Below are 27124 nucleotides of genomic sequence, written 5' to 3'. Positions count from 1 at the left end.
CTTCTCTCTGTGCTGTTCTCTTTGCATTGTTTTGAGACTGGAATTCAAACTGAAGACATTTATTTGAGACTATGGCAGGCTTCCACCTTGAAAATGCTTTTAATGATTTTGCATTTGAAATCTGTTTTACATTGGCTTCTTGTGTTCTAACTCAACCTTTTAATTTAAAAGCTGTGACAATGTATTGCTAAAATGTGCTGTCTAAATCAGAGTCTGCATTCATAGAAATGTGAACAATTTACACATCATCCAAAAGCACTTTCCAATCTGGACTTTATATCCTTTCCTGTAAAGTTCACCCACCTAAATACAGTATTTATCCACCACACTTTTGAAAATTATCAAATCTGTTTGGGCTTGTATTCATATTTATGTGTTAAATCTGAGATATGACCATTTCTATAAAGGTTACAGATAGCTGTTCTCTTTACCTTCAAATGCTCGTGCAGCATCTACAAGGTTTGACCAGTCTAATCCAGACGCAGTATCTGGAAGAGGCATCAAGCCAGGATCTGTAAACCTTGACTTATCCACTAGAGATCCATCAGAGAACCAGAATTCAGCTGCAGGGAGAAAGATTTATTCTGTTATGACATGATTAAAATTTGAACTTCTATATTTTCAAAATTTTAATTACCACAGAGATTTGGTGTTTTTTTAAAACAGGCACATATCCTTGCCAGTGACAAACTGTGGCGCCAAAGACTGTATGACTTCCACAACGCTATTTGAACAATGTTCATACAGCAACTTGTTTTACTGCATGCTGTAGGCAATGTCAGTACTCGTTTATAATCCATCATTTTAAATAAAGTTGATACTGTTTTGTCAGTAAAAGTCGATCCCATCTTAGAGCCCCTCATATGCAACAAAACTCTCTGGCTCAGCATGGTTGACGCTGTACTGATTTTTGAAATGACCCAGCAAGCCACTCAGAAGGCTGTCCGACACTTTGAGAGAAATAATAACTGTTTTGTCAGGGATGCCCAAATTTCTAGAATGAAAGAAAAAGCATACAAGCAGGAGCTTGTTATAAAATGCAGAGTTATTGATAGTGGAAATATCACTGCTGCTGTCATACTTTGAGATTTTGCCTGGAAAGAATATTATATTTTATTGTGAAATCATACTTGATGGTGTAGATTTTAGTTTCACTGAAAAATATTAGAACAAGGGGCATTAAATATTGTATTACCTTCTCTCAAAGGGACAGAAAACACCGAGATGGTTAGCCACATTAGTTTGAGCCAATTGTTGATGGATTGTGAGAATTGAAATATAGAAGATCTGGACCATTCTTGGATTACAAAGTGTTTAACAGGTGACGTTTTGGAATACAATACAGGTCGTTCTGCTATAATGTACGTTTTGCTAATGCCAATGTGCTGTAATGCGATTGACGAACTGGGGACACTGTTTCTAAACTGCAAACTTTTAAAATGTGTTGGCTGTATCGCAAGTATTCGCAAACACTTTAAACACTGTTTCTAAAGCGTGATTTTTCTATGGTGCAGGGTTGCACAAGAACACACCATCACATTAGAGAACTACCTGTAGTCAATGTAGAAAAAACTGGGGCTGGTATGATGTTTAAAAATAGCTAAATGACTTTTGAGAGGGGTTTTTGAGATAAGAGATTGTTTTATTACTTCAATTGCTAGACAAACAGATCGAGGTTTAGAAGGGATCTACTGCTGAAGGATCCTGAGACTTGTAGAGAATATTTACCTGTGTGATTCAGAAACTGACTGAGATGCACTTAGAAAAGCATCTTTGACTGTATCACAGTCCATTGAAATCTCTTCTGACAGTGATGTATAAATCTCATGTTCTGTACCTGTCAATCTGCTCTGCATGTGTATTGTTCAGTGTTCCATTGACCACCTTTTTAATTTGCTTTATCAAATGACGTAAGGAATGCCTGCATGTCCATTTCCTCAACCTTTGGAGGGTCTCTACAGGTGTAATGTTTTCTTGCTGAATTTTAAGTTATGGCTAGAGTTTTCATCAGAACCATTGTCGCCATCATTGAATTCCAACCTATTTTGTAATGCTCTTTATTTACTGTTTGTTAGTTCTGTAAATGCCCTCCTATCACTTTTGATTTCTAAAAGTGGTCAATAATGAACTTAAGATGACATATCTTTTTCTTAGTGCCTGGTCATGTTACTAATTCCGATTAGTCTGTGTCTTTAGACTGCACACTGTTCCTTTCGTCTTAGTAAATGACCTCCTATCAACTGAGGATCTTCCATCACTGCAACTAATAGCAACATGAACTCTTGAGAGAAATGATCCACTTCTATCCTTCTAGACTATATTCTTGATCAACTTTTCCATACTTTTTCACTCATTATTGCTCTATTTTTCCACATATCAGTGCTGTGAACAGTTCCGTTGTCTTGTCCAGTCTGTCTGACAGTGTGCAAGTGTTTAGGAGAAAGGGGATATAGCTTAGTCCTTTTGCTTGGCTTAGTTGATAACCAGTCTATCTACTTTTAAATCACAAGCTTTTTTCTATAAGCAAGTTTTTATTGAGTTTACTGAGGAAACTTATTCAAAGTCTCTTTTCTTCTAGCTATCAGTGTTAGCAATGATAAAAAAAAAATGGCTTTTGTGATTATATGAACATTTATATTTTTGGTACTGCTCATGGAGAAGTGGGCTGGATTTTCAGTGAAATTCAACCAGAGTCAAAACACAATGCAGAGGTCACTGACATATTCTCGGTTTTCTCGGTTGACTGATGCTTCCATGCATACTGCAAAAATGGCTTCAGTTTTGTGTCTGTTTTGACATGCAGGTATGTGGAGAGTAAGGAGCATTGCCAGATAAATTGTAGTTGGTTTGACTTGCAATTCAACTGCAAAATCCTTGGATATAAAGGCGGGGATGGGTTTGACATCAATCTTTCTCCTTCTTCCCTAGAAGCTAAGAAGAAAGGAAGAGTGTGCGGTCTAAAGACATAGACTAATCAGAAATGGTACCATGACCAGGCACTAAGAAAAAGTTATGTCGTCTTAAGCTCATTATTGACCATTTTTAGAAATCAAAGATGATAAGAGGGCATTTACAGAACTAACTAACAGTAAACAAAGAGCATTACAAATTCATTGACAGAGAAGATGATTCTGATGAAAACTCTAACCATAACTTAAAATTCAGTAAGAAAACATTACACCTGTAGAGACCCTCCAAAAGTTGAGGAAATGGACATGGAGGCATTCTTTATGTCATTTGATAAAGCAAATAAAAAAAGTGGTCGGTGGAACACTGAACAATACACATGCAGAGCAGGTTGACAGGTACAGAACATGAGATTTATACATCACTGTCAGAAGAGATTTCAATGGACTGTGATACAGTCGAAGATGCTTTTCTAAGTGCATCTCAGTCAGTTTCTGAATCACGCAGGCAATATTCTCTGCAACTGACAGCAAAGCAATCTCTTTGACAAGAAATGAAGGGATTGGTTGTAAAGCCACCTCATTCTACCCTTTTAGTTTGAACTCTTGATCAACTGGAAGTTTCCTATTTTTCCACTAATAATTACTCTGTAAAACTCTGTTGTTCTGTATCATCTGTCTGTGAGAATGCATGTGTTTAAGATTAGGGGGATATAGTTTAGGTTCGCTTGCATAGTAGCTTAATTGATGACGAGTCTCGACACATTTAAACCAAAGTTCAATTCCAACAAACAGGTTTTTGAGTTTACTGAGGAAACCATAGTGGAAGTCTTTTCTATTCTAGATAACAGTGATAAAGAGAAACAAATTGGTTTTTTTTGTGATTAAACATTTTTAATTTTAAATGTTGCATTGGCAGTATTTATTGCCTTTCTGCAGTTCCCCACTAGTCTTCTTAAATTGTTGAGTCCATCCTGTGAAGGCGCTCTTTGCAATTATTTTAACACAATGGAGTGCCTTGCAGGGATAATTCAAAGGGCAATTAAGAGTCAACCGTAGTGGTATGGAACGGAGTCCCATATAAATTCAGACTGGGTAAGGAAGCTTTCTTTGAATAATATAAGTTCATCTGCTAGCTTTATAGTGATAATCCAACATTTCATTCAGCTTTTTATTACCAATCTTTCAGTTCAACTTCTCAAATGCTGTGATGGGATTTCAACTGGTATTCTCTGGGTCTGTCCTAGATTCCGGATTACTTGTTCAGGATCATTATTGTAACCATTGATAATGAACTAAGGAAATATCTAGTGCAGATGTAAAATTTGATTACCTTATGAGATAATTTGGAGTTTGAAACATTATTCTCTCAATCAAAGCCATACTTGGGAAAGGAGACAAAACTAACAAAAAGCGTTAAGCTTTCTTCTTTATACTGTGTGTCATGACACATCTGGACAGGTTGATTTTTAAAAAAAACCCTATCCATACTAGTATCATGTACATAGATCTTTTGTGTAGTACCTTACTTTATGTCTTTTCAAAATCAATGCCCTAGTTTCCCTTTTATCTACCCTATTAACTATAACCTCAAAATTCTCAAATAAAATTGTCAAACAATTTCCCTTTTGTAAAGCTTTTTTGATTTTGAATTGATTTTCTAAGTGCGTTGTTAGGATTTTCTTAATTGCACTTTCCAAATAACTGATTACAGGCTAATGATATGGAATAAATTCTGTTTTCTCTCTTTGTCCTTTCTTGAATGGCAAAATTGCATTTGCAACCTCACTATCTGTCAGTGCATTTTTGATCTCAGCACAGAATCAAGTCACAGAGTTATACCAATTCATCCATGGCGATCAGACATCCTAAATTAAACTAGTCCCATATCATGCTAATCCCTTCCGATTCATGTATCCACGCAGATGCCTTTTAAAGGTTGTAGTTGTAACAGCCTCCAATCTTCCTCTGTCAGCTCATTCTATACTTGCACCATCCTTTGCATGAAAATGTTGCCCCTTAGGGTCCTTTTAAATCTTTCCTTTCTCACCTTAAGTCTATGCTCTCTAGTTTTAGACTCCCCTACCCTTAGAAAAAGACTTTGGCAATTTAGCTCAAAAACTGCATGAATTTATGTAAAACTCTGTTATCTCACTTTTTAGACTGGAATCAATCTAAACATCAGATCATAGACAGAGAACACAGGGGGCTAACACCTTCAACATATTGTCTAGCTATCACCATTGTTAACAGCTAACCCGAGAATGCAACTTTAAAAAAAAGGGTTTTGTGATTTACACATGAAAGAAGTGAAACTATCACTGTATTCTAACAGATGAAAGGCTTAACAGACAATCAAATCTTCAATGTATAATTTCAGCTACATCACACTGCAAATTTTTGCTATAAATTCTGTGTTACGATCAAGCCCTCCACAATCACCTGATGAAGGAGTGTCGCTCCGAAAGCTAGTGTGCTTCCAATTAAACCTGTTGGATTATAACCTGGTGTTGTGTGATTTTTAACTTTGTACACCCCAGTCCAACACCGGCATCTCCGAATCATAGCTTATTCATGCCCTCATGATTTTATAAACCTCATAAAACAAGTGTATTTTAAATATTTAGTCCAGAATGATGAAAGGCTTTGATTTAAATATATTGATCAATATGAATGAGAATGAGATAGTTTCAGCAAACTTGTGTATTTTTCCACTTTTTGTGCAATTTAGATGTTTGCCAAAGTGAATTGCTGGATACTGTGAATTACACTGCACGACAGAAAATGGTTCAGCAACAAATATTTGAAAAACAGAAATACATTCTTCCCTTTCAATTGTTACAAATTTCATATCAATTTTGAAATGAGTTGAAACTACTGATCAAACTCTCACGCAGATCTGTGAAGCAGAACGTCCAGATAGAGATCATGACTGCTTGGAAATAAAAGATCCACTTGTCCCATCAGAAATCATTTGAAACTCTCCCAAAGTTCACAATAAAATGTACTTTTCTTGCTCTTCGCAAGCTAACACTGGTTATTTGCTCTTTGTGTTTTCAAATGCCTGGGAGTCCCTGTATTAGCTGCAGTAAATTTAGTTTAATTACAGTTTTGACAAGTATGCATCCATGAGAAAATGCCCAACTGGCTATTTCCCAGCAGGGTAAACATTATTATACAGATTATATTTTGTGATGAGCAGAATGAGAAATATTGCTGTTCACTCACTTCGTAGGCCAGTGGCGCTGGGGCTGAGTGAGGCACGTGGGGGTAGAGTGCAGTGGTATGGTGGAGTGGTGCTAAATAAGATGTCATTTGGCAGTGCCTGTTCAAGCACTGAACTTCGGGAGCTGTTGTACGAAGAGCCTCGCCGATTACTGCATATGCTTTCATCTGAGAGCGTGCGATACAGAGACTTCCTTGGTGATAAGTTCCCAGAAACAGAAATCTGCACAATATAGGAAAAGGGAAGACAGCAGCATTAAACACAACCTACATATTCAAACTGAATGTTGCAAAGCAATGGCATCCAAACATGGGGTTCCGAGTGTCAAAACAGTGCTGCATAATTTTGATTATTTTAAAAGCTATTTTGCAAAAAATCCTACAATGTCGTACAGCAGGTCTGATGCTCGATTCTTCATTGACTAATATTGCAGAAAATGCTGACTTCAAGGTATGGCTTGCCCAAGTTAATGATCAGCTTGTCTCACTCTCATCTTAAAAGCAGAAGGCTTTGGGTTTATAGCCTACTTGAGAGCCAGGAATATGTAATGCTAGCTAATTCGTATTGCCAACGTGAATTGTGAGCCTGTGGAATGTATTACCAGAATTAATAACTGAAACAGAGACCATGTCAACATTTAAGGATAGCTTAGAAATGCAATGGAAGGAGAATAAAGAGGTGGAACAGGGCAGCATCATCTGATTAGGACTTTTGATGTGGAGAACAAACATCAGCATGGTCTGGCTCTGTACTGTAATCGCTATGTCATTCAATGAATAAGCCTTATAATACATCAGGCATTAAAGTTGGTGAGGAGTCCGGATGCTGCAATTACCAGTTAAGCCGCCAGGAACTGTTCATGACATTGGACTGAAAGCAAAGCTGATTATATTGTTTTGTTATGAACCCATTCATCTATGTACCGCAGTTAACATTTACAAAGTGGGCTTTTTAAGCTTATACAGAACCAGGAAAAATGTTGAGTTTACTCCCCTTTCCTACAACATTTTGGCTCTGTAATCATTTAAAAATTAATTAATCTTTAACACTTTCAATCTCTTGAAAAAGATAGTCTTCCTGAAATGTTAACTTTATTTTATTCTCCACAAAGATGTTGCCTGACTTCCTCAATGTTTCCAAAATGTTCAGTTCTCATTTCTTTTCCAGCTTATTGGGTTATGCCTCTCCCAAAAGTTCCAGATGTTTACAGGTTAAGAACCAGCAAAATTCATTTTGTAGGTATCCTATGGTGGCTGTATATAGCATGCATGTAATGCACCACATCATTTAAATAGAACCGTCAGCCTTGAAGCTCCTGTGCAATATATGAAGAGTATAGTGATCTCTGATGACATCAAACATTTGGAGGGGAATGGGGTGAACCAGTGAAGAAAGGTGGTTGATATGTGCCAATTGACAAACTAAATGCATATCCTGATAAATCCTCAGCATAATATCTTAGAGCAGATTTTGAGTACATAATTTTACATTACACACTTTCTGAAACCTTAGTAAAAATCAAATAAGACTTTTAAAGTCTAGTGACAGTGATGGCTCCCAGGAAAATATGAGGGCAGCAGTCCTGGCAGTCTTTATTAAAGATCATGCTTAGCCCTACTTGATTTTAATATAAAATGACTTTATTTTAATATAATGCCTTTCAACATTGATTAACAGAATGTGATGTGCAGCCTTATTTCGATAATGAAGCAAAGAATTTGGAGCAGAAAGTAAAGCTGCATTAGTGCAGGCTGATGGCAATTCTAAACATTCCCATTTTATGCCTCTATCTCCTGACAGGATCTAATCTTTCCTCCTCAGAAGCCAAGTAGCTTCTCTCATCAACAATCACTGGCTAATGAAATCTGTATTTCAATGAAGCTCTTGTCTCCTTCTCTCAGCAACTTCTGCCCAGAATTAATTGCCACCCCCCACCAAATGACCAGGCGGCATGGTGGCTCAGTGGTTAGCACTGCAACCACACAGCACCAGGTACCCAGGTTCGATTCCAGTCTTGGGTGACTCTCTGTGTGGAGTTTGCTCATTCTCCCCATGTCTGTATGTGTTTCCACTGGTTGCTCTGGTTTCCTCCCACAGTCCAAAGATGTGCAGGTGAGGTAGATTGTCCTTGCTAAATTACCCATACAGACCAGGGATGTATAGGTTAGGTGGAGTCACTATGGGGAATGCAGGGTTATAGGGTAGGGGGTGGGATGCTCTTCAGAGGGATGATATAGTCTCAATGGGCCAAAAGGCCTGTTCCACACTATAGGGATTCTATAATTTGATATGATATCACTCTATATCCCACATCTTTGCCTTTGATCATGGCATTGCACAGGTTAGTGGCATCTGAGACTGTCAGCCTGCCATGCAAAGCAGCTCATGGCTTGCATTTTCACAAAGCCCGATTGGATAGCTTTTTCGATCCTTACTTGCTGCTGGGAATTTTAATTTTATTCTGCCTGTGAATGTTCTGAGAACTCAGCTCAAACTAGCAATGTATTGCTATTGTGTACAGGTATTGCTGGCATATCAGAGTTATAAAGTAGACCTCTTATTTATAAAGGAAAGCCATTTTCATTTTGTATTAATAACTGGGTATTTCTTTCAATGTGAACAAATCTAACAGACAGTGTAACTTGGAAAATTTCAGCACAAGACCTGGGCTATGTTGGAGAACAACAACATTGGAAATTGGTTGGTAATTAAATGAGAAACGAGAAATGTTACTAAGTTTTCTGCCTTTCTTTTATAATCTTGTCATCTGAGAGTCTCCTTGAGTGTTAACAGAGTCACAGTACAATTAAAGTTTAGAGACTACGAAATGTGGCAATGCAGTTGATGACCTAAAGTTCTGAATCATAAATCACTTGAGCCCCATTTAGATAGTTTGGATGATTCATTACAACAAGAAGTTTATCATGGAATCTACTCTTTATCAGGAGCTTCTTTTTACTGACAACAGAAACGTAATCACACTTACCAAAAGGTGTTCCTTCTCTAGTTTTAGGTAATTGAGAATCTAGATACAGCATAATGCTGTGGATGAATAAACTATTAAACAATCAACATTGGGCGGCACGGTGGCTCAGTGGTTAGCACTGCTGCCTCACAGCGCCAGAAACCCGGGTTCAATTCCCGCCTCAGGCGACTGACTGTGTGGAGTTTGCACGTTCTCCCCGTGTCTGCGTGGGTTTCCTCCGGGTGCTCCGGTTTCCTCCCACCATCCAAAGATGTGCAGGGTCAGGTGAATTGGCCATACTAAATTGCCTGTAGTGTTAGGTAAGGGGTAAATGTAGGGGTATGGGTGGGTTTCGCTTCAGTGGGTCGGTGTGGACTTGTTGGGCCGAAGGACCTGTTTCCACACTGTAATCTAATCTAATCTAATCTAATCATATAGGAGGCTATTTAAACATTTACCCAAATTATTGACCACAATTCCATTTAGGGCTCTTTCCCAACATTCCTTTTATATTTTAAAATAATTATTCAATTTGAACCTCCACAGCCACATGGTAAAATCCTCCAAATAGAAAGGAGGAAAGTAATATTTCCCAAGTTGTCCTTTTGTTGTGTTACTGATAACAGTTTGGTTCTCCTGTTATCAATTTGCTAACCAGGAGATACTAACTTTCATCTGTATCTGCTTAAGACCTTTCACAATTTTGAACATGGCTATTAGACCTTCACGACTTCCCTCAAACCTGTAAAAACTAAGTACCATAATAACATAACCACAATTATTCATTGCATTCAGGGATAATTCTGAAATTAATAGTTCAAGGTCATAGCATTCTCACCAAAATCCAAATTAAAACATTGACTAAATGGAACAATATTAATGGTAGGATTCAGCTCAGAAACAAGATTTTACTTGTTCCAATCATATGAAAACATTTATTTCACAAGACCACTTTTCCACTCTACATACAAATTAGAGTTGAGGGGCATGATTTGTTTTTCAAGTTAAACCACTCAATGTCTTTGGAACAGGTACATATTTAATTGCTGTGCATGAAATATCATGCTATATTTTATTCTATTCTGAATTCCTCCCCCCATTTCCTAAAACTCACTTCCTTCATACTGGCCACTAGAACATCATCCGGTTAATAATTCTTCATTTGCGAGTCAGAACAATAAATATCACCAGGCTGTCTAGCTATGTAAACAGAAGAACAAACAAACTTGCATTTACATGGTGATGCCTACAACTTCAGGATTCACCAAAAAAGTGCTTTATAGTAAATAAAAATAAACTCACGTGTTTTATTAAGTTAAATGAACTACACGAATATGAACTGTTGTCAAGGGGAAAGGTGTGATACTTTTGTAATGTAGAAATGTAGTAGTTAAATTTATACAACTAACAAAAAAAAAAGATTGTCTGTTAGTGGACGGCACGGTGGCACAGTGGTTAGCACTGTTGCCCCACAGTGCCAGAGACCCGGGTTCAATTCCCGCCTCAGGCGACTGATTGTGTGGAGTTTGCACATTCTCCCAGTGTCTGCGTGGGTTTCCTCCGGGTGCTCCGGTTTTCTCCCACAATCCAAAAAATGTGCAGGTTAGGCGAAGTGACCATGCTAAATTGCCCGTAGTGTTAGGTGAAGGGATAAATGTAGGGGAATGGGTCTGGGTGGGTTACGCTTCGGTGGGTCAGTGTGGACTTGTTGGGCCGAAGGGCCTGTTTCCACATTGTAAGTAATCTAATCTAATCTTTAAAAAAATGGATTGAGGATTATACATTTCTTTTTCTTCTTAAAACTAGTTTAATAGCTTAATCATACAACACTTCATCAAAGGGTAAGTTTTAAGGAATTAATGTGAGGTAGAGAGGTGACAAATCATAGAAGGGTATTCAAGGCTGAGTAACTAAGCAGCGTAAGACACAGTCACCAATATTGGGGTGAGTAAAATCAGAGATCCTCAAAACACTAAAATTAGGGAAGCACAAATACCACAGACGGTTAAGAGAATAAAGGATATTGCAAAGATAGAAAAGGATAAGATCTTGTAGAGAAACAACAAAAAAGAAATTTAGAGCGAAGGCACTAGTTTCCAGATAAGCAATGTAGGTCAGTAAGCACAGGGACAATAGATGAATAGGATTTTGTGTTCATTAAGACATGGACAATTGAACTTTGGATAACCTCAAGTTTATTGAGGATAGAGAGTAGGAGACCTGACAGGAACGTATTGGAATAGTCAAGTTTAGAGATAACAATAGCATGAATGAGGAATTCAGCAGCACATGAGCTTAGATATGGGTGAAATCAAGTGATGATACAGACATGAAATTAAGTAGTCTTAAGAGATATATGATTGAAAACTCCTCTCTGGATCAAATGTAACATCAAGATCATGAACAGACTGGGTCAGTGTCAAAATACTGTCAGGAAGGGAGATGGAGTCGGTATCTAGACAATAGCATTTAGAAAATGGATCAAAAATAATGACCACAGTCTTTCTAATATTTATTTGGAGAATATTCCTGTTTGTCTCATACTAGGTGTTCAGCCTGATAATTTAGCAGCATTGTAGTGATGGTGAAATAGGAGTATCATCATTCTACAAATGAAAATTGAGACTGTGCTTCTGGTTTATATCATTGAGGGATAGCATAGCGATGACAATAGGAGAGTACCAAAGATAAATCCTCAAGACATACCAGAAGTAACAACACAGGAGTGGAAAATAGTTCTGTGAGATCTTTGTATCCACCTGATGGGCTAGAAGGGTTTAGTATTTGCAAGACTACACTTTTGACAATGCAGCACTCAGTAAATTCTGAAATGGAGTATCAGTCTACAGATTGTGCCCAAGACTTTGGAGCGGACCTTCAACTCACAACTTTGACTCAGCTTACGGAGCTACCCACTGAACCTGACTGAAATAATGTGATGTCCATCCTCATCCTGTCTACAAACCATGAGATGGTTCACTACGATGTGACACTCTTTTGAAAGAAAAATAATCTGCAATGATTTGCATCACATATGTATCTCCCATTTGCATGTTACTTGGATTTTTAATTCTTTTTGGTACTTCCTGAATGAACAGAGATGTATATCTTGTAGAACGATCAACTCACTGGACTGTTTTTGGAACAAAGTCAGGAGCTGGACAAGGCTGCGAATAATGATCTTCTGACTCACACAACAGATAGGCAAAAGTGAGGACTGCAGATGCTGGAAACCAGAGTCTAGATTAGAGTGGTGCTGGAAAAGCACAGCAGGTCAGGCAGCATCCGAGGAGCAAGAAAATCAACGCTTTGGGCAAAAGCCCTTCATCAGGAATGGTGGCAGGGAGCCTCCAGTGTGGAGAAATAAATGGGAAGGGGGGTGGACAGTGGTGGGGGGAGTGTAGAAGGTAGCCAAGAGTACAATAGGTGAATGGGGGTGGGGATGGAGGTGATAGGTCAGAGAGGAAGGTGGGGGAAGGTAGCAAAAAGTACAATGGGTGGATGGAGGAGGGGATGAAGTAATAGGTCGGGGGGGGGTGGAGCGGATAGGTGAGAAGGGAGATTGGCAGGTAGGACAGGTCATGGGGACGGTGCTGAGCTGGAAGTTAGGAACTGGGGTGAGGTTGGGAGAGGGGAAATGAGGAAACTGGTGAAGTCCACATTGATGCCCTGGGGTTGAAATGTTCTGAGGCGGAACATGAGGCATTCTTCCTCCAGGTGGTGAGGGAGCGGTGGTGGAGGTGGTCCAGGACCTGCATGTCCTCGGCAGAGTGGGAGAGGGAGTTGAAATGTTCGGCCACGGGGTGGTGGGGTTGATTGGTGCGGGTGTCCCTGAGATGTTCCTTAAAGTGCTCTGCGAGGAAGCGTCCGGTCTCCCCAATGTAGAGGAGACTGCATCAGGAGCAACGGATACAATAAATGACATTGGTGGATGTGCAGGTGAAACTTTGATGGATGTGGAAGGCTCCTTTGGGGCCTTGGATGGAGGTGAGGGAGGAGGTGTGAGCGCAGGTTTTGCAATTCCTGTGATGGCAGGGGAAGGTGCCAGTACGGGAGGGTGGGTTGTTGGGGGGCGTGGACCTGACCAGGTAGTCATGGAGGGAACGGTCTTTGCGAAAGCGGAAAGGGGCGGGGAGGGAAATATATCTCGGTAGTGGGGTCCGTTTGGAGGTGGCAGAAATGTTGGCGGATGATGCGGTTTATGCAAAGGTTGGTAGGGTGGAAGGTGAGGAGCAGCGGGGTTCTGTCCTTGTTACAGTTGGAGGGGTGGGATTTGAGGGCGGAGGTGCGGGATGTGGATGAGATGCATTGGAGGGCATCTTCGACCACGTGGGAAGGGAATTTGCGGTCTCTCAAGAAGGAGGCCATCTGATGTGTTCTGTGGTGGAACTGATCCTACTGGGAGCAGATACGGTGGATGTGGAGGAATTGGGAAAACGGGATGGCATTTTTGCAGGAGGTAAGGTGGGAAGAGATGTACAACAGATATCTCTTCTCTGTTCCTGGATTGCTGTGCAACCACTGCACAGCATGATTTTGTGTTTAAAAGTGTATCAAGCTTTATCCAAAATTATCACAATGAGAAAAACTGACTACGAATAATACCAATAAATGAAATAACGCAGAATGTTACAACTGGCCCACATGATACCAGTTTGCAGTTTTGTATAAAAGAAACCTGAATTTATAGCACTGTAATATAGTAAAATATTCCAAGACATATCATGGAGTGTTTTCAAACAATTTCCTTCAGAATCACAGAAGGAACAGTAGGAAAGGTGAGGTAGGTTTTAAGGAGCATCTTAAAGGAGAGAGATGCAGAGAAGAGGAAAGGTTTAAGGACAGAATTCAGAGCCTGGAACTGCAGGCATGGCTGCTATTGATGAAGTGATTAAAACCAAGGATTTAAAGAGGCTAGATTTGGAGTTGTATAGAGATCTCTGATCATTCTTCACAAAAAGCATTTCAGAATTCAGAATAAATGTTGCTGTAATATAATTTATATTTGTCAAGCTGGTTGCCTGATTAAATATATATTTAATGCTTCTTGTTAGTAAGCTCAGTTAACAAGCTGTCTGTCATGTATCAACTTAAAATCAACTTTTTCAAACATATATGGAATCAGACACAGTATCATTCACAGGTAGTGGGTAGGATGGATGAAATAAACAGCTTGTCCCCTTATGCAAGTTCTCTAAAATAGCATCTTTATTGCTGTTTCTGAGTTTAGGCTAAAAGAAAGAACAGCAGAATGGTCACGGCCATGACGTCAAAAATATATTTAACTAAATATTTTAAATTTCTCAAGATCTGGATTAAGAAAGAAGGAACAAACTTGTATTTAGACAGCATCTTCTACACCTTTTGCACATTACAGAATCAATATCGCACAGAAAGAGGCCTTTGACTCATCAAGCCTGCACCAGTTCTGTTTTCCAGTTCCAATCTCCTGCCTTTTCCCTACATCACTATTTCTATCCAAATAAACACTATCCAAATACCTACTTGAATGTCTCAATTGAACCTGCCTCCACTATTTTTCCAGGCAGTGCATTCCATACCCTAATTACTCAGTGTGTGAAAAGATTTTTTCCTTGCACCACACTTGTTTCTTTAGCGCATCACTTTAAATCTATTCCCTCTGTTCTTTTTCCTTATCAGAGTGGGAACAGCTTCTCCCTATTTACTATGTCCAACCTGCTAGTGATTTTGAAAACTTCTTTCCTATCAACTCTCATGTCTCCTTCTCTGGCTGGAGAACAATCCCAACTTCTTCAATCTACACTCATAACGGAACTTTCTCATTCCTGAAACCATGCTTTTTCATCGATCCTACACTCTCCCCAATGCAGGCACCTGCAAAAATCTGCAAAACACAGACACAGGTCCCTCTGTTTCAGCACATCCTTGAGAACCATATTCTCCATTTTATATTGTCTTTCAATGTTCTTCTGACCAAAGTACATCACTTCACAATTCTCTGCATTGAACCTCATCTGCCAAATATCTGCTGATTCCACCAACTTATCAATGTCCTTTTGGAGCTAGAAAATGCATTATAGTCACAAAGTATTTCTGAAATGTAGTCACTGTTGTAAGAGTTAGATTTTGTACTCTCCCTCAGAATTCAAGGGTTTTTAAACTTCTGGCCTTTCCACTACCTCCACCTGATCTTGACTTGTATAAATTTTATAGTGGATGGTGGAGATGTTGGATATATTCTTGGCTCTATTAACGGCCATTCAATGGCCTCCTGTCTCCTGCATTAGTTAATGAGAAGGAGCAACTCACACCTCATAAATAACCCTGCAGCTATAATTGCATGGTTTCATGCTGGACATATTTAAGTCCACTGTGCCCATCAGAAACCTTCTCCCAAAGATCTTTCTTCCCTCTTTATCCCACTAAATTCCCTACCAGCCTCTCAAACATGGACCCCATTTCTATGAACTGGGCCAATATAGTTATGGCTGCAATAAGGGAATCATAGCCATTAATTTGTTGCAAACAGTTAATTACCATAATCGGCACTGTGACAATGACCAGATAATCTGTTTTATGATGTTGACTGAGGAATAAATATTGGCTAGGACACTAGAAAAACTATCCTGTTCTTCAAAACAGTGCAATGGGATATATCCCCACCTGTAATTTTGGCTTAATGTAACATCTGAAAGATGGCTCCTTTGGCATTGCAGCACTTCTTAGAACATGAAGACTCAGAACTAGGAGCAGGAGTAGGAAATTCAACCCCTCAAGCCTGCTCCGCCAATTGATATAATCAATATGGAACAAGTTAGAGGAAACATATAATACCATCAACTATATCCTGACAGGCATAAAATTCACAAAAGAGGAGAACGACAACAGATTCCCATTCCTAGGCATGACTGTTGAACGTACAGTTAACGGAAAGTTTCAAACCAGCTTCCACAGAAAAACAACACACACGGACTGAATACTTAACTTCAGAAGCAATCACCCCAACACCCACAAATGGAGCTGCAGTAAGACATTATTTCAATGAGCTACATCACACTACAGCACCCAAGAACTACAAAAAGCAGAAGAAAAATATCTATACAACATTTTCAAGAAAAACGGATACCCAATAAACACAGTCCACCGATTCTTCAGAAACAAACCCAAACAGGCAGACATAAAGCAACCAAAAACTGTAGCTACATTACCTTACATCAAAGACACATCAGAAATGACTTCCAGACTACTCAGACCCCTTGGCATGGTAGCCCACAAACCTACCAACACACTTAAGTAGAGACTAATGAACCTAAAGGATCCAATAGATATTACCAGCAAAACTAACGTCATTTACAAGATAGCATGCAAGAACTGTAAAAAAAAAAACTACATCGGACAAACTAGCAGGAAACTTGCTACTAGGGTACATGAACACCAACTGGCCACCAAAAGACACGACCCACTCTCACTAGTTTCCATACACATAGACAAAGAAGGACACTGCTTTGACTGGGACAATATACACATTCGAGGACAGGCGAAACAAAGACACGCATGAGAATTCTTAGAGACATGGCATTCTAAGTAGACCTCCCATCAATGAACGCATCAACTTAGATCCCATCTACCTACCCTTGAAAAAAAACCTGGAAATGACATCACCCTCCTTAAGAGACCAAGACCTATACATAGAAAGGTGGGACATACCAAAAGCACTCACCAGAGACTCTCACTGATGATGTTACCTAGTATGGTGACGAAATGTCTGAAAACAAACCTTCAAGCTCAGCTAGCTAACTTACAGACTTATCATCAATCTGAGCTATAAATCTTCTCAAAAATCACTAACTAATCTCATCTTGGACTCAACTTTACTTTCTTGCCTGCTCTTCATAACCCTTCTATCCATTACTGATTAAAAACTTGTCTACCTTCTCCTTGCCTTTACTTCCTCAATGCACCATCATCATCCACCACACTCTAGATAGTGAATTCCACAGATTCATGACCGTTTGAGAGAAGTAATTTCTCCTCATCTCTCTTTTCAATCGCTACCCCTGATCTTCCTTTTATTTATTCATTCACAGCATGAGGCAGCATTTATTGCCCATCCCTAATTGCCCAGAGGGTAGTTAAGAGTCAACCACATTGCTGTGGGTCTGTAATAACATGTCGATCAGATCAGGTAAGGATGGCAATTCCCTTCCCTAAAGGACATTAGTGAATCAACAAAGGATTCATGGTTATTATTAAACTTTTAAATTCCAGACTTTTTTTTAATTGAATTCAAATTCCACCATCTGCCATGGCAGGCTTTGAACATCATAACATCATCAGGGTCTCTGGATTAACAGTCTAGCGATAATATCACTAGGCCATCACTTCCCCACACATTATCTTAAAACTATGACCTCTTGTTCTAGATTGCCCCAAATAAGGAAACATCCTTTCTACGTCCACTCTTGTCAGTCAGAGCAACTTAGGTCTCCTCCCATTCTTCTAAACTCCACAAAGTATAGGCCTGACTGCTCAATCTTTCTTCATAAGATAAACTTCTCATCTCTGGCATCAATCTAGTGAATCTTCTCTGGACGGCTTCCAATACAACTACATCCGTTCTCAAGTAAGGGGACCAAAATTGTATGCAATACTCCAGGTGCCTTTGCACTAACACCTTCTCCAGTTGTATTCTATTCCTTTAGCAATAAATGCCAAACTTCCATTTGCCTCCCTTATTACTTGCTCTACCTCCACTCTCATTTTCTGCAATTCATATATGAGGACACCCAGATCCCTCTGGTCTGAAGCCCTCTGAAATTTCTGTCCATTTAGACACTAATTCTAATCCTCCAACCAAGTTTGATATCAACATCAAACTTCATCTGTCAAATTTTGGCCCATTCACCTAAGCTATCTGCATCATCTTGTAAATTTAATATTTATTCAATGCAAATTACTTTCCTACCGATTTTAATGCCATCTGCAAATTCAACGATAGTACTTTCTATCCCCACTATTAGTACCACAAAGGAGCATCAGTCTCAAATTTTGTGCTCAAGTCTGGAGTGGGACTTGAAAATACAACCTTCTTTCTCAATAAGCAATCTATTGCAATTCATTGACATCCATCAACAAGAAATAACAAAACAATTTCTTTATCAACATCCAACAGTTAAATTGTGGAAGAATGTGAGGAATAAATCTGCTGTCTATTGGTAAAATTAATGATCCTTGAAACATTACTCAGTGTATTGCTATTTTTAAGATGCATTAGAAACTGACAAGAATAAGATAGAATACCTTCAATATAGATAGTACAAATAGTAGCAAAATACATAGATTAAGTAATGTTAAAAAAAGTCAACTTCAATCCAATGTTCAGAGTGTGGTGCTGGAAAAGCACAGCAGGACAGGCAACAGGGCTTTCCTGATGAAGAGCTTATGCCCGAAATATTGATTCTCCTGCTCCTCGGATGCTGCCTGACCTGCTGTGCTTTTCCAGCACTACACTCTCAACTCTGATCTCTAACATCTTCAGTCCTCACTTTCTCCTAACCTCAATTCAATGAATGATGATGGAGTCATTCACAGAGTTGGTCTGATGACAGTACCTGCTGTCTGAGATTACAATGCTGGCAACTGGCAAAAAAATTGTATGAGGGACAGAGGAGGGTGAAGCGTGAAAAGGAAACATGATTGACAAGAGGGTATAATCTGAAAATGTGTTGCTGGAAAAGCGCAGCAGGTCAGGCAGCATCCAGGGAACAGGAGAATCGACGTTTCGGGCATAAGCCCTTCATCCCGAAACGTCGATTCTCCTGTTCCCTGGATGCTGCCTGACCTGCTGCGCTTTTCCAGCAACACATTTTCAGCTCTGATCTCCAGCATCTGCAGACCTCACTTTCTCCTCCAAGAGGGTATAATCTCAAGATAAGGACTACTTAAGAGAGAACAATTACGCAGCACTGCACCTGGATAACAGAATGAAAATACAAGTGATGTCTGATGCTTATCTAGTCATTGCATTTGAATAACCAAGATATAAAATGAATTCAGGAAAAGAAACTGTGTGAATTCAGATATCATTTGGAGCTTAAAATCAGTGCAGGCAAGAAAGCAGTAATGGCTCCCTATTGTGCTGAGCAATCTGTTTCTATAAATTATATAATGAGCTTCACTTTCTTGAAACCATTTAAAATTAAACAATCTTCTTCATTTAAAATAAAAATGATCTACACAAAAGAATGAAAAATGAAAAAAAAAAATTCCATTGGAATTTTTATTGCAGTTTTTTTGGACTTTTCACAGAAATATGCTGAATTTTTTGCAATATGTTCAAACCTGATCATCTACTTTAAATTGTGTATTTATTGTAGAAAATATGAAATGAGTAATGAGAAATTAAAACAACTTGATATTTAGGTGAGGATGTGAAGAGAAGGCAAGGTTGTTGCCCTTTATATATAATTGCATTTAGAGGTTGTTAGAGGTTGAATAGACACAGTCATTAACTTGAATGTAAATGGTACAAGCTACATGATCAAGCTATTAAGTTGTGTCCACTGAATATAACAACTATGATAATTCCCAAATGTTTACTTCACATCTCAAAATGCAGGCACAGTATGGTTAATGATTCAGCAGCTTTTTTTGGTCACCCCTTTTATAATGATGTCCCTTGTGTGTTTCAGTTCTTGCTACAGAAGATATTGTTAAGGTGCAGTTTAGAGATGGTGCTCAAAATAGTTCTACGAAACAAAACGCAGAATTGTTCTCGGCTGGAACCAAACTATTGAAGCCTATCCAAGCAGCTGCTCCTGAGTGCTGTCGGAGATAACGGATATATATTGTGAACTATTGACTTGTATGTTCAATAGCTATGATAACTGGGTATCAGCTGTGGCGTAACAGTAACACTATTCCCTCTGAATTGGAAGCTTTGGTTTCAAGACCCAGCTGGAGAAAAAAATACACAATTTAGGCTGTCCTGGGTGAAAGTTATTCTTCAACCAAAACCTTAATTGATATCAGTTCATTATCTCACTGCTGTTTATGCTGTGTACACATTGGCTGCTGCATTCCTGACATTACAACAATGAATATACTTGGCAAACACTACATTGGCTATAAATTGTTTTAGGATCCAAAATTTTGAAAAGCACTACATAAACCTGTGAAGTGCTGCTTCAGATAGACTGGAGGAAATCTGAAGTAATCTCAATGATCAAGGGGAAGAAAATCAGTCTTTGGGAATTATACGCTTGCTCATGAGCTGATACTTTTTTGGAAGGTACAGAAATCCATTACGAAATATGCAAAGCTAAAGTTGCGGTTCAATTGGTAGTACCATGCCTCAGAATCAAAATAGATGTGGGTTCACCAGGGCTTGAGCACAAAAATATAGGCTGACATTCCAGTGTAAAACTGAAGGACCTCTGCACTGTTAGAGGTGCTATTATCATTTTAGGACATGATAAACGGGAAGAAATAATAGGGGTTTGTTAGAAACATATGACTACAATCCTGCTGATTTGATGAGTTACATGGCAAGGGCAGCCTGGATGATGAGCTCGTTAAGTGTTTGCAGGACTGTTGGTTAGCGCAGTGTGTTCCGAAGCCAGGCAGACAGCAAGCTATACTAGACCTCATAATGTGCAATGAGATAGGTTTAATGAATTATCTCATAATAAAGGCACCTCCATGTAGTAATAATCATAATTTGACAGAATTTTGCATTCTCTTTGAGGGAGCAAAAAAAAAGGATCTAAAAATTGTCTTTTATATTTTCTATTTATTCTGTTCAGAAATGTTACACAGCTTTTGGGCAGTGGAACTTGAACTTGGGCCTCCTGGCCCATAGTTACGGACTTTACCACTGAGCCACAAGATCCCTCAAAGAATAACATTTTAGACCTACTTAATGGCAATTATGAGGGCTGGAGAACAGGGCTGACCGAAGAGAATCAGGAAATGGGGTGAAGAGACACAGAAGCAAAGTGAGAGGGATTTAAGCAGCTATTTCAGAATATAGAGAAAAAATACATCCCAACGAACATTAAAGATTCCAAAACAGGATGCACCATCTATGGTTAATGAAGGAAGCTAAACATCATATCAAGCCGAAAGAAAAAGCACATAACTCTGCAAAGTTGAGTTGCAGGCCAGAAGATTGGATAAAATATAAAGTAATGCAAAGAATGACTAAGAGATTAGAAAGAAGGGAGAAATTAAAGTTCGAGATAAAGCGAGCTAAAAACATAACACAAAAAGGAAGAGTTTCTACAAATACTTAAAAAAAGAAGTGTTTCAAGTTAGAATTCAATCATGAAAAAAGGGAAGATAAACAAATATTTAGCATCCATTTTCGCTATTGAGGAAAGAAATGGCAGCCTTGAAATAGTTGTAAATCAGAACGTGAAAAGGATTGAGAAATCTCCAGAGAAAGGGGGTTGAGCAAACTATTAGATCTAAAATCTCACAATTCCTCTCTTTCTGACAGCTTTCATTCTACCGCGTTCAAAGAAGCAACTGCTAAGATAACAGATGCGTTGGCTTCAATTTTACAGTGATACATGGATTCTGGAAAGGTCCCATCAAACTAGAAAATGGCAAATGTGACCCCTCTGTTCTAATAAAGGAGGGAGGCAAACAGCAAAATTATAGACCAATTTGTCTAACATCTGTCAAAGGGAGTCTTTTATAATAAGGAATAGCAGAGTACTTTGAAAATCTTAATGCAACCTAACTGGACAGGGAAGCTCCACAAACTGCCCCAGCTTCAATGATGGGGGAAGCCAACATGTCAGTGCAAAAGTCATGACTAAAATATTTCCATCCATGTTCAGACAGAAATGCTGTGTGGATGAGCCATCTTAGCCTCCTTTCAAGGTCCCCAGCTGATAATGGTCATGAAGCTATTAGATTCATGATATCAAGAAATGGCTGAAGCCAATGAGAACTGCAAAGGCTTTGGGCCCAGACAACATTCCAGCAACAGTACTGAAGATTTCTGATCGGAATGAGCTATGCCGTTAGCCAAAGGTAGTAGTTACAACACTAAGACAATACTTGATAGTGTGGAAAATTGCTCAGGGGTGTTCCGTCTACAAGGGGGAGGATAAATCCAGTTACCATGCCTTCAGTCTACTCTTGATCATTGACAAAATGATGAAAGGGGTTACCAATCATTAAGCAACACTTGGAACGGAATATCCTGCTCATTAACACTCATTTTGGGTTCTATTCAGCTCCTGACCTTAATGCAGCCTTGGTCCAAACATGGAGAAAAAAGCTGAATTCCAGAGATGAGGTGAGAACAACTGCCTTTGAAATCAAAGCAATATTTTACAGAGTATGGCATCAAAGCGTCAATGAGAATTGAGGAAAAACTCTTCAATGATTGGAGACAAAACAAGATAGTTATGGTTTTCATTCTCAGTCCAAGGACATGAGTTTCTCAGGGTAGTGTTCTAAGCTTAAACCTCTTCATCAATGACCTTACCTAAACCATAAGATCAGACGTGGGGATGATCGTTGATGGTTGCACAATATTCAGCAACTTCCACAACTCCTCAAATACTGAAGCAGTATGTGAGTATATGCAGGAAGACTGCACAATATTGAGGCTTGGGCTGACAAGTGATAAGAAGCATGCACGCTACACAAGCGATAGTCATCTTCAACAAGCAAGAGTCTAACCACTACCCCTTGACATTCAATGGCGTTACCATTGCCGAAGGACCAATATCAACATTCTTGGAGTTAACAATGATCAGAAATTAACTATACCAGCTATATGAATATAAATGCTGAGACTACAAGAATAGTTCAGAGGCTGGGGTTTCTGCAACAAGTAACTTACTTTCCTTCTGTCCAACATCTGTCAATCATCTACATGCCATAAGACAGAATTGCGATTGAAAACTCTCTATTTGCCTGGATGAGTGCAGCTCCAACAACACTCAGGAAGATCCGCACTATTTCGGACAAAGAAGCCAGGTTGGCATGTATGACGTGGTGGGCATTACAGAGACGTGGCTGCAAAGGGATCAGGATTGGCAACTGAATATTCAAGGATATACATCCTATCGAAAAGGCAGGCAGAGGGGGTGGGGTTGCCTTAGTCGTAAAAAATGAAATTAAATCAATAGTAAGAAACAAAATAAGGTCAGATGGTATAGAATTTGTGTGGGTAGAATTGAGGAACCACCAAGGTTAAAAAACCATAGTTGGATATATGTACAGGCCTCTAAACAGTCGTCAGGAGCTAGGGTGCAAGATGTGTAGGAAAGGCAAAGTTACAGTGATCATGGGGATTTCAATATGCAGGGAGACTGGGAAAAATCAGGATTGCAAGAAATGGAATTTGTGGAATGTCTATGAGATGGTTTTTTGGAGCAACATGTGGTGCAGCCCATTAGGGAATAGGCAATACTGGATTTAGTGTTGTGCAATGAGGCAGACTTGATAAGGGAGCTTTAGGTGAAGCACTCTTAATGAGGCTGTGATCATAATATGATTGAATTTACCAGGAAAGACAGTGGAGTAGCAATGGCAAGGGTTTCTGGGAGTAATTCAGGAAACACAGCAGAGATTCCCCAAGGAAAAAGCAGCATGGTACAGGGAGGATGAGGCAACAATGGCTGACTAGAGAAGTCAGGGATAGCATAAAAGCAAAACAGAAAGCACATAATGTGGCGAAGGGCAGTGGGAAACCAGAGGATTGGGAAGCTTACAAAGACACACAGAGGGCAACAAAAACAGAAATAAGGAGGGAGATGATTAAATATGAGGGTAAGCTAGCCAGTAATATAAAAGAACACTGTAAAAGTTTCTTTTGATATATAAAGGGCAAAAGAGAGGCAAAAATGGACATTGGACCACTGAAAAATGACACGAGAGAGATAGTAGTGGGGAACAAGGAAATGGCTGAGGAACTGAAAAATTACATCCCATCAGTCTTCACGGTGGAATACTTCAGTAATTTCCCAAAAATTCAGGAGGCAGAGCTGAGTATGATGGCCATCACTAAGGAAAAGATGCTAGAAAACTGAATGGCCTGAAGATGGATAAATCACCTGGACCTTATGGCCTACACCCTGTGTTCTAAGGGAGAGAGCTGAAGAAATATTGGGAGCATTAGTTCTGATCTTTCAGGAATCACTAGAATCATGGAGGGTCCCAGAGAACTGGAAAATTGCTAACATGACACCCCTGTTTGGAGAGTAGGGAGTAAGGCAAAAGATGGAAAATTACAGACCAATTAGCCTAACCTCAGTTGTGGGTAAGATCCTGGAATCCATTGTGAAGGAAGAGATTTCTGAATACTTGCAAGTGTATGGTAAAATAGGCAAAGTCAGCATGGTTCCATCAAGGGGAGGTCATGCCTGACAAATCTGCTAGAATTCTTTGAGGAACTAACAAGCAGGTTAGACTAAGGACAGCCAATAGATGTTATCTATCTGGACTTCAAGAATGCCTTTGACAAGGTGCAACATGACCTCATGGCTCCAAAATACAATCCCTCTACCAATAAAAGCCAACACACCATACACCTTCTTAACAACCCTTTCAACCTGGGTGCAACTTTCTGGGATTTATGCACATGGACACCGAGATCTCTCTGCTCATCCACATTACCAAGAATCTTACCATTAGCCAGTATCCTGATTTCTTGTTACTCCTTCCAAAGTGAATCACCTCATACTTTTCCACATTAAACTCTATTTGCCACCTCTCAGCCCAGCTCTGCAATTTATCTATGACCCTCTGTAACCTGCAACATCCTTCCGCACTGTCTACAACTTCATCGACCTTAGTGTCATCTGTAAATTTACTAATCCATCCCTCTATGCCTTCATTCAGGTCATTTATAAAAATGACAAACAACAGTGGCCCCAAAATAGATTCTTGCAGTACACCAGTAGTAACTGAACTCTAGGATGAACATTTCCTATCAACCACCACCCTCTGTCTTCTTACAACTAGCCAATTTCTGATCCAAACCACTAAATCACCCTCAATCCCATGCCTCCATATTTTGTGCAATAGCCTACCATGGGGAACCTTATCAAAGGCTTTACTGAAATCAATATATACCACTTCAACTGCTTTACCTTCATCCAGCTGTTTGGTCACCTTCTCAAAAAACATATTAAGGTTTGTGGGGTATGACCTACGCTTCACAAAACCGTGTTGACTATCCCTAATCAAATTATTCTTTTCTAGATGATTATAAATCCTATCTTTTACAATCTTTTCCAACACTTCACCCACAACCGAAGCAAGGCTCACTGGTCTATAATTTCAGAGTTGTCTCTACTCCCCTTCTTGAACAAGGGTCAACAATTTCTCTCCTCCAGTCTTCTGGCACAATTCCTGTAGACAATGATGACATTAAAGTCAAATCCAAAGGCTCTGCAATCTCCTCCCTAGCTTCCTGGGGAATCCTTGGATAAATCCTATCCGACCTAGGGAAGTTATCTATTTTCACACTTTCCAGAATTGCTAACACCTCTTCCTTATGAACCTGAATTACATCTAGTCTCATAGCCTGCATCTCAATGTTCTCCTCAACAACATTGTCTTTGTCTTTTTCCTGTGTGAATACTGACAAAATTTAAAATGGTTTGGTGAAAGGGAAATTATGTTTGACCAGCGTATTGGAGTTCTCTGAGGTAAGTACCAAACAGTGTAAATATAGGGTCAAAACGTGTGGTGCTGGAAAAGCACAGCCTGTTAAGCAGCATCCAAGGAACAGGAGAGTCAACGTTTCGAGCAGAAGCTCTTCATCAGTAATGTGGGGGTGATAACGGGGTTGGAATTGTTGAGGATGAGGACCAGTTCAGCCAATCGGTTGAGTGTGTTGGTGGAAGGGTACTGGCTGGAGAGGAGGAAACGGAAGCCTTGGAGGCCTTCATTATGGCAGATGGACGTGTACAGTGACTAGAAGTCCATGGTGAAGATGAGACACTGGGGCCGGGGAACTGAAAGTCACGGAGGTGGTGGAGGGTGTAGCTAGTGTCTCGAATATATATGGGGAGATCCTGGGTCGACTGGGGCAGTCAGGTTTGAGAGTTTTGGGTAAGAATGCCCAACCAGTATCCTTCCACCGACACACTCATCCAATTGGCTGAACTGGTCCTCACCCTCAACAGTTTCTCCTCCGAATCCTCCCACTTTTTCCAGACCAAAGGGGAGCTATGGGCACCCGCATGAGCCCTAGCTATGCCTGCCTCTTCGTCAGGTACATATAACAGTTCACTTTCCGCAGCTACACCAGCACCATTCCCCACCTTTTCCTTCACTACATCGATGACTGTATCAGCGCTACCTCGTGCTCTCACAAGGAGGTTGAACAGTTCATCAACTTCACCAACACGTTCCACCCTGACCTCAAGTTCACCTGGACCATCTCGGATACCTCCCTCCCCTTCCTAGACCACTCCATCTCCATATCCGGTGTCCAACTCAACATGGACATCCACTTCAAACCCACCAACTCCCACAGCTAACTGGACTGCACCTCCTCCTACCCTGCCTCCAGTAAAAATGCTATCCCTTTCGCCTAATTCCTCCGTTGTGCCGCATTTGCTCCCAGGAAGACCAATTCTACCACAGAACATTCCAGATGGCTTCCTGCTTCAAGGACCGCAATTTCCTTTCCCACGTGGTCAACAATGCCCTCCAGTGCACCTCCTCCACTTCCTGCACGTCCGCCCTTGAACCCCACCTCTCCAATCGCAACAAGGACAGAACCCCTCCTCGTCCTCACCTTCCACCCCACCAACTTCTGGCTACAACACATCATCCTCTGCTATTTCCGCCACCTTCAAACAGACCCCACCACCAGAGATAAATTTCCCTCCTCACCTCTATCTGCATTCTGCAGAGACTGTTCCCTCTGCAACTTCCTTGTTAGGTCCATGCCTCCCACCAACGTACCTTCCATTCCCGGCACCTTCCTTTGCTACCACAAGAGGTGTAAAACCTGCACCCACACCTTCCCCATCATCTCCATCCAAGGCCCCAAAGGATTCTTCCACA

The 27124-nt window shown here is 39.9% G+C and overlaps 1 protein-coding gene across 4 annotated transcripts in view; it reads right to left on the bottom strand.

Moving 5' to 3' along the window:
* The window catches only part of sipa1l2a (signal-induced proliferation-associated 1like 2, genome duplicate a), a 598903-nt gene that overhangs the window by 77098 nt on the left and 494681 nt on the right, over positions 1 to 27124 (bottom strand). For all 4 annotated transcript variants that reach the window (XM_087978567.1, XM_043680159.2, XM_043680179.2 and 1 more), the window contains exons 17-18: positions 6135 to 6354; positions 432 to 563 (exon numbers count right to left, since the gene is read on the bottom strand). In XM_087978567.1, coding sequence (XP_087834693.1) covers positions 432 to 563; positions 6135 to 6354 — 352 coding nt within the window. The remainder of the gene's footprint in view (positions 1 to 431; positions 564 to 6134; positions 6355 to 27124) is intronic.

This window comes from Chiloscyllium plagiosum, unplaced genomic scaffold (genome assembly GCF_037043375.1).
Source record: "Chiloscyllium plagiosum isolate Xiang-an unplaced genomic scaffold, Cpla_swu_hap1 HiC_scaffold_3, whole genome shotgun sequence".
Lineage (NCBI taxonomy): Eukaryota > Metazoa > Chordata > Chondrichthyes > Orectolobiformes > Hemiscylliidae > Chiloscyllium > Chiloscyllium plagiosum.
This window is presented reverse-complemented; position numbering and strand designations above follow the sequence as displayed.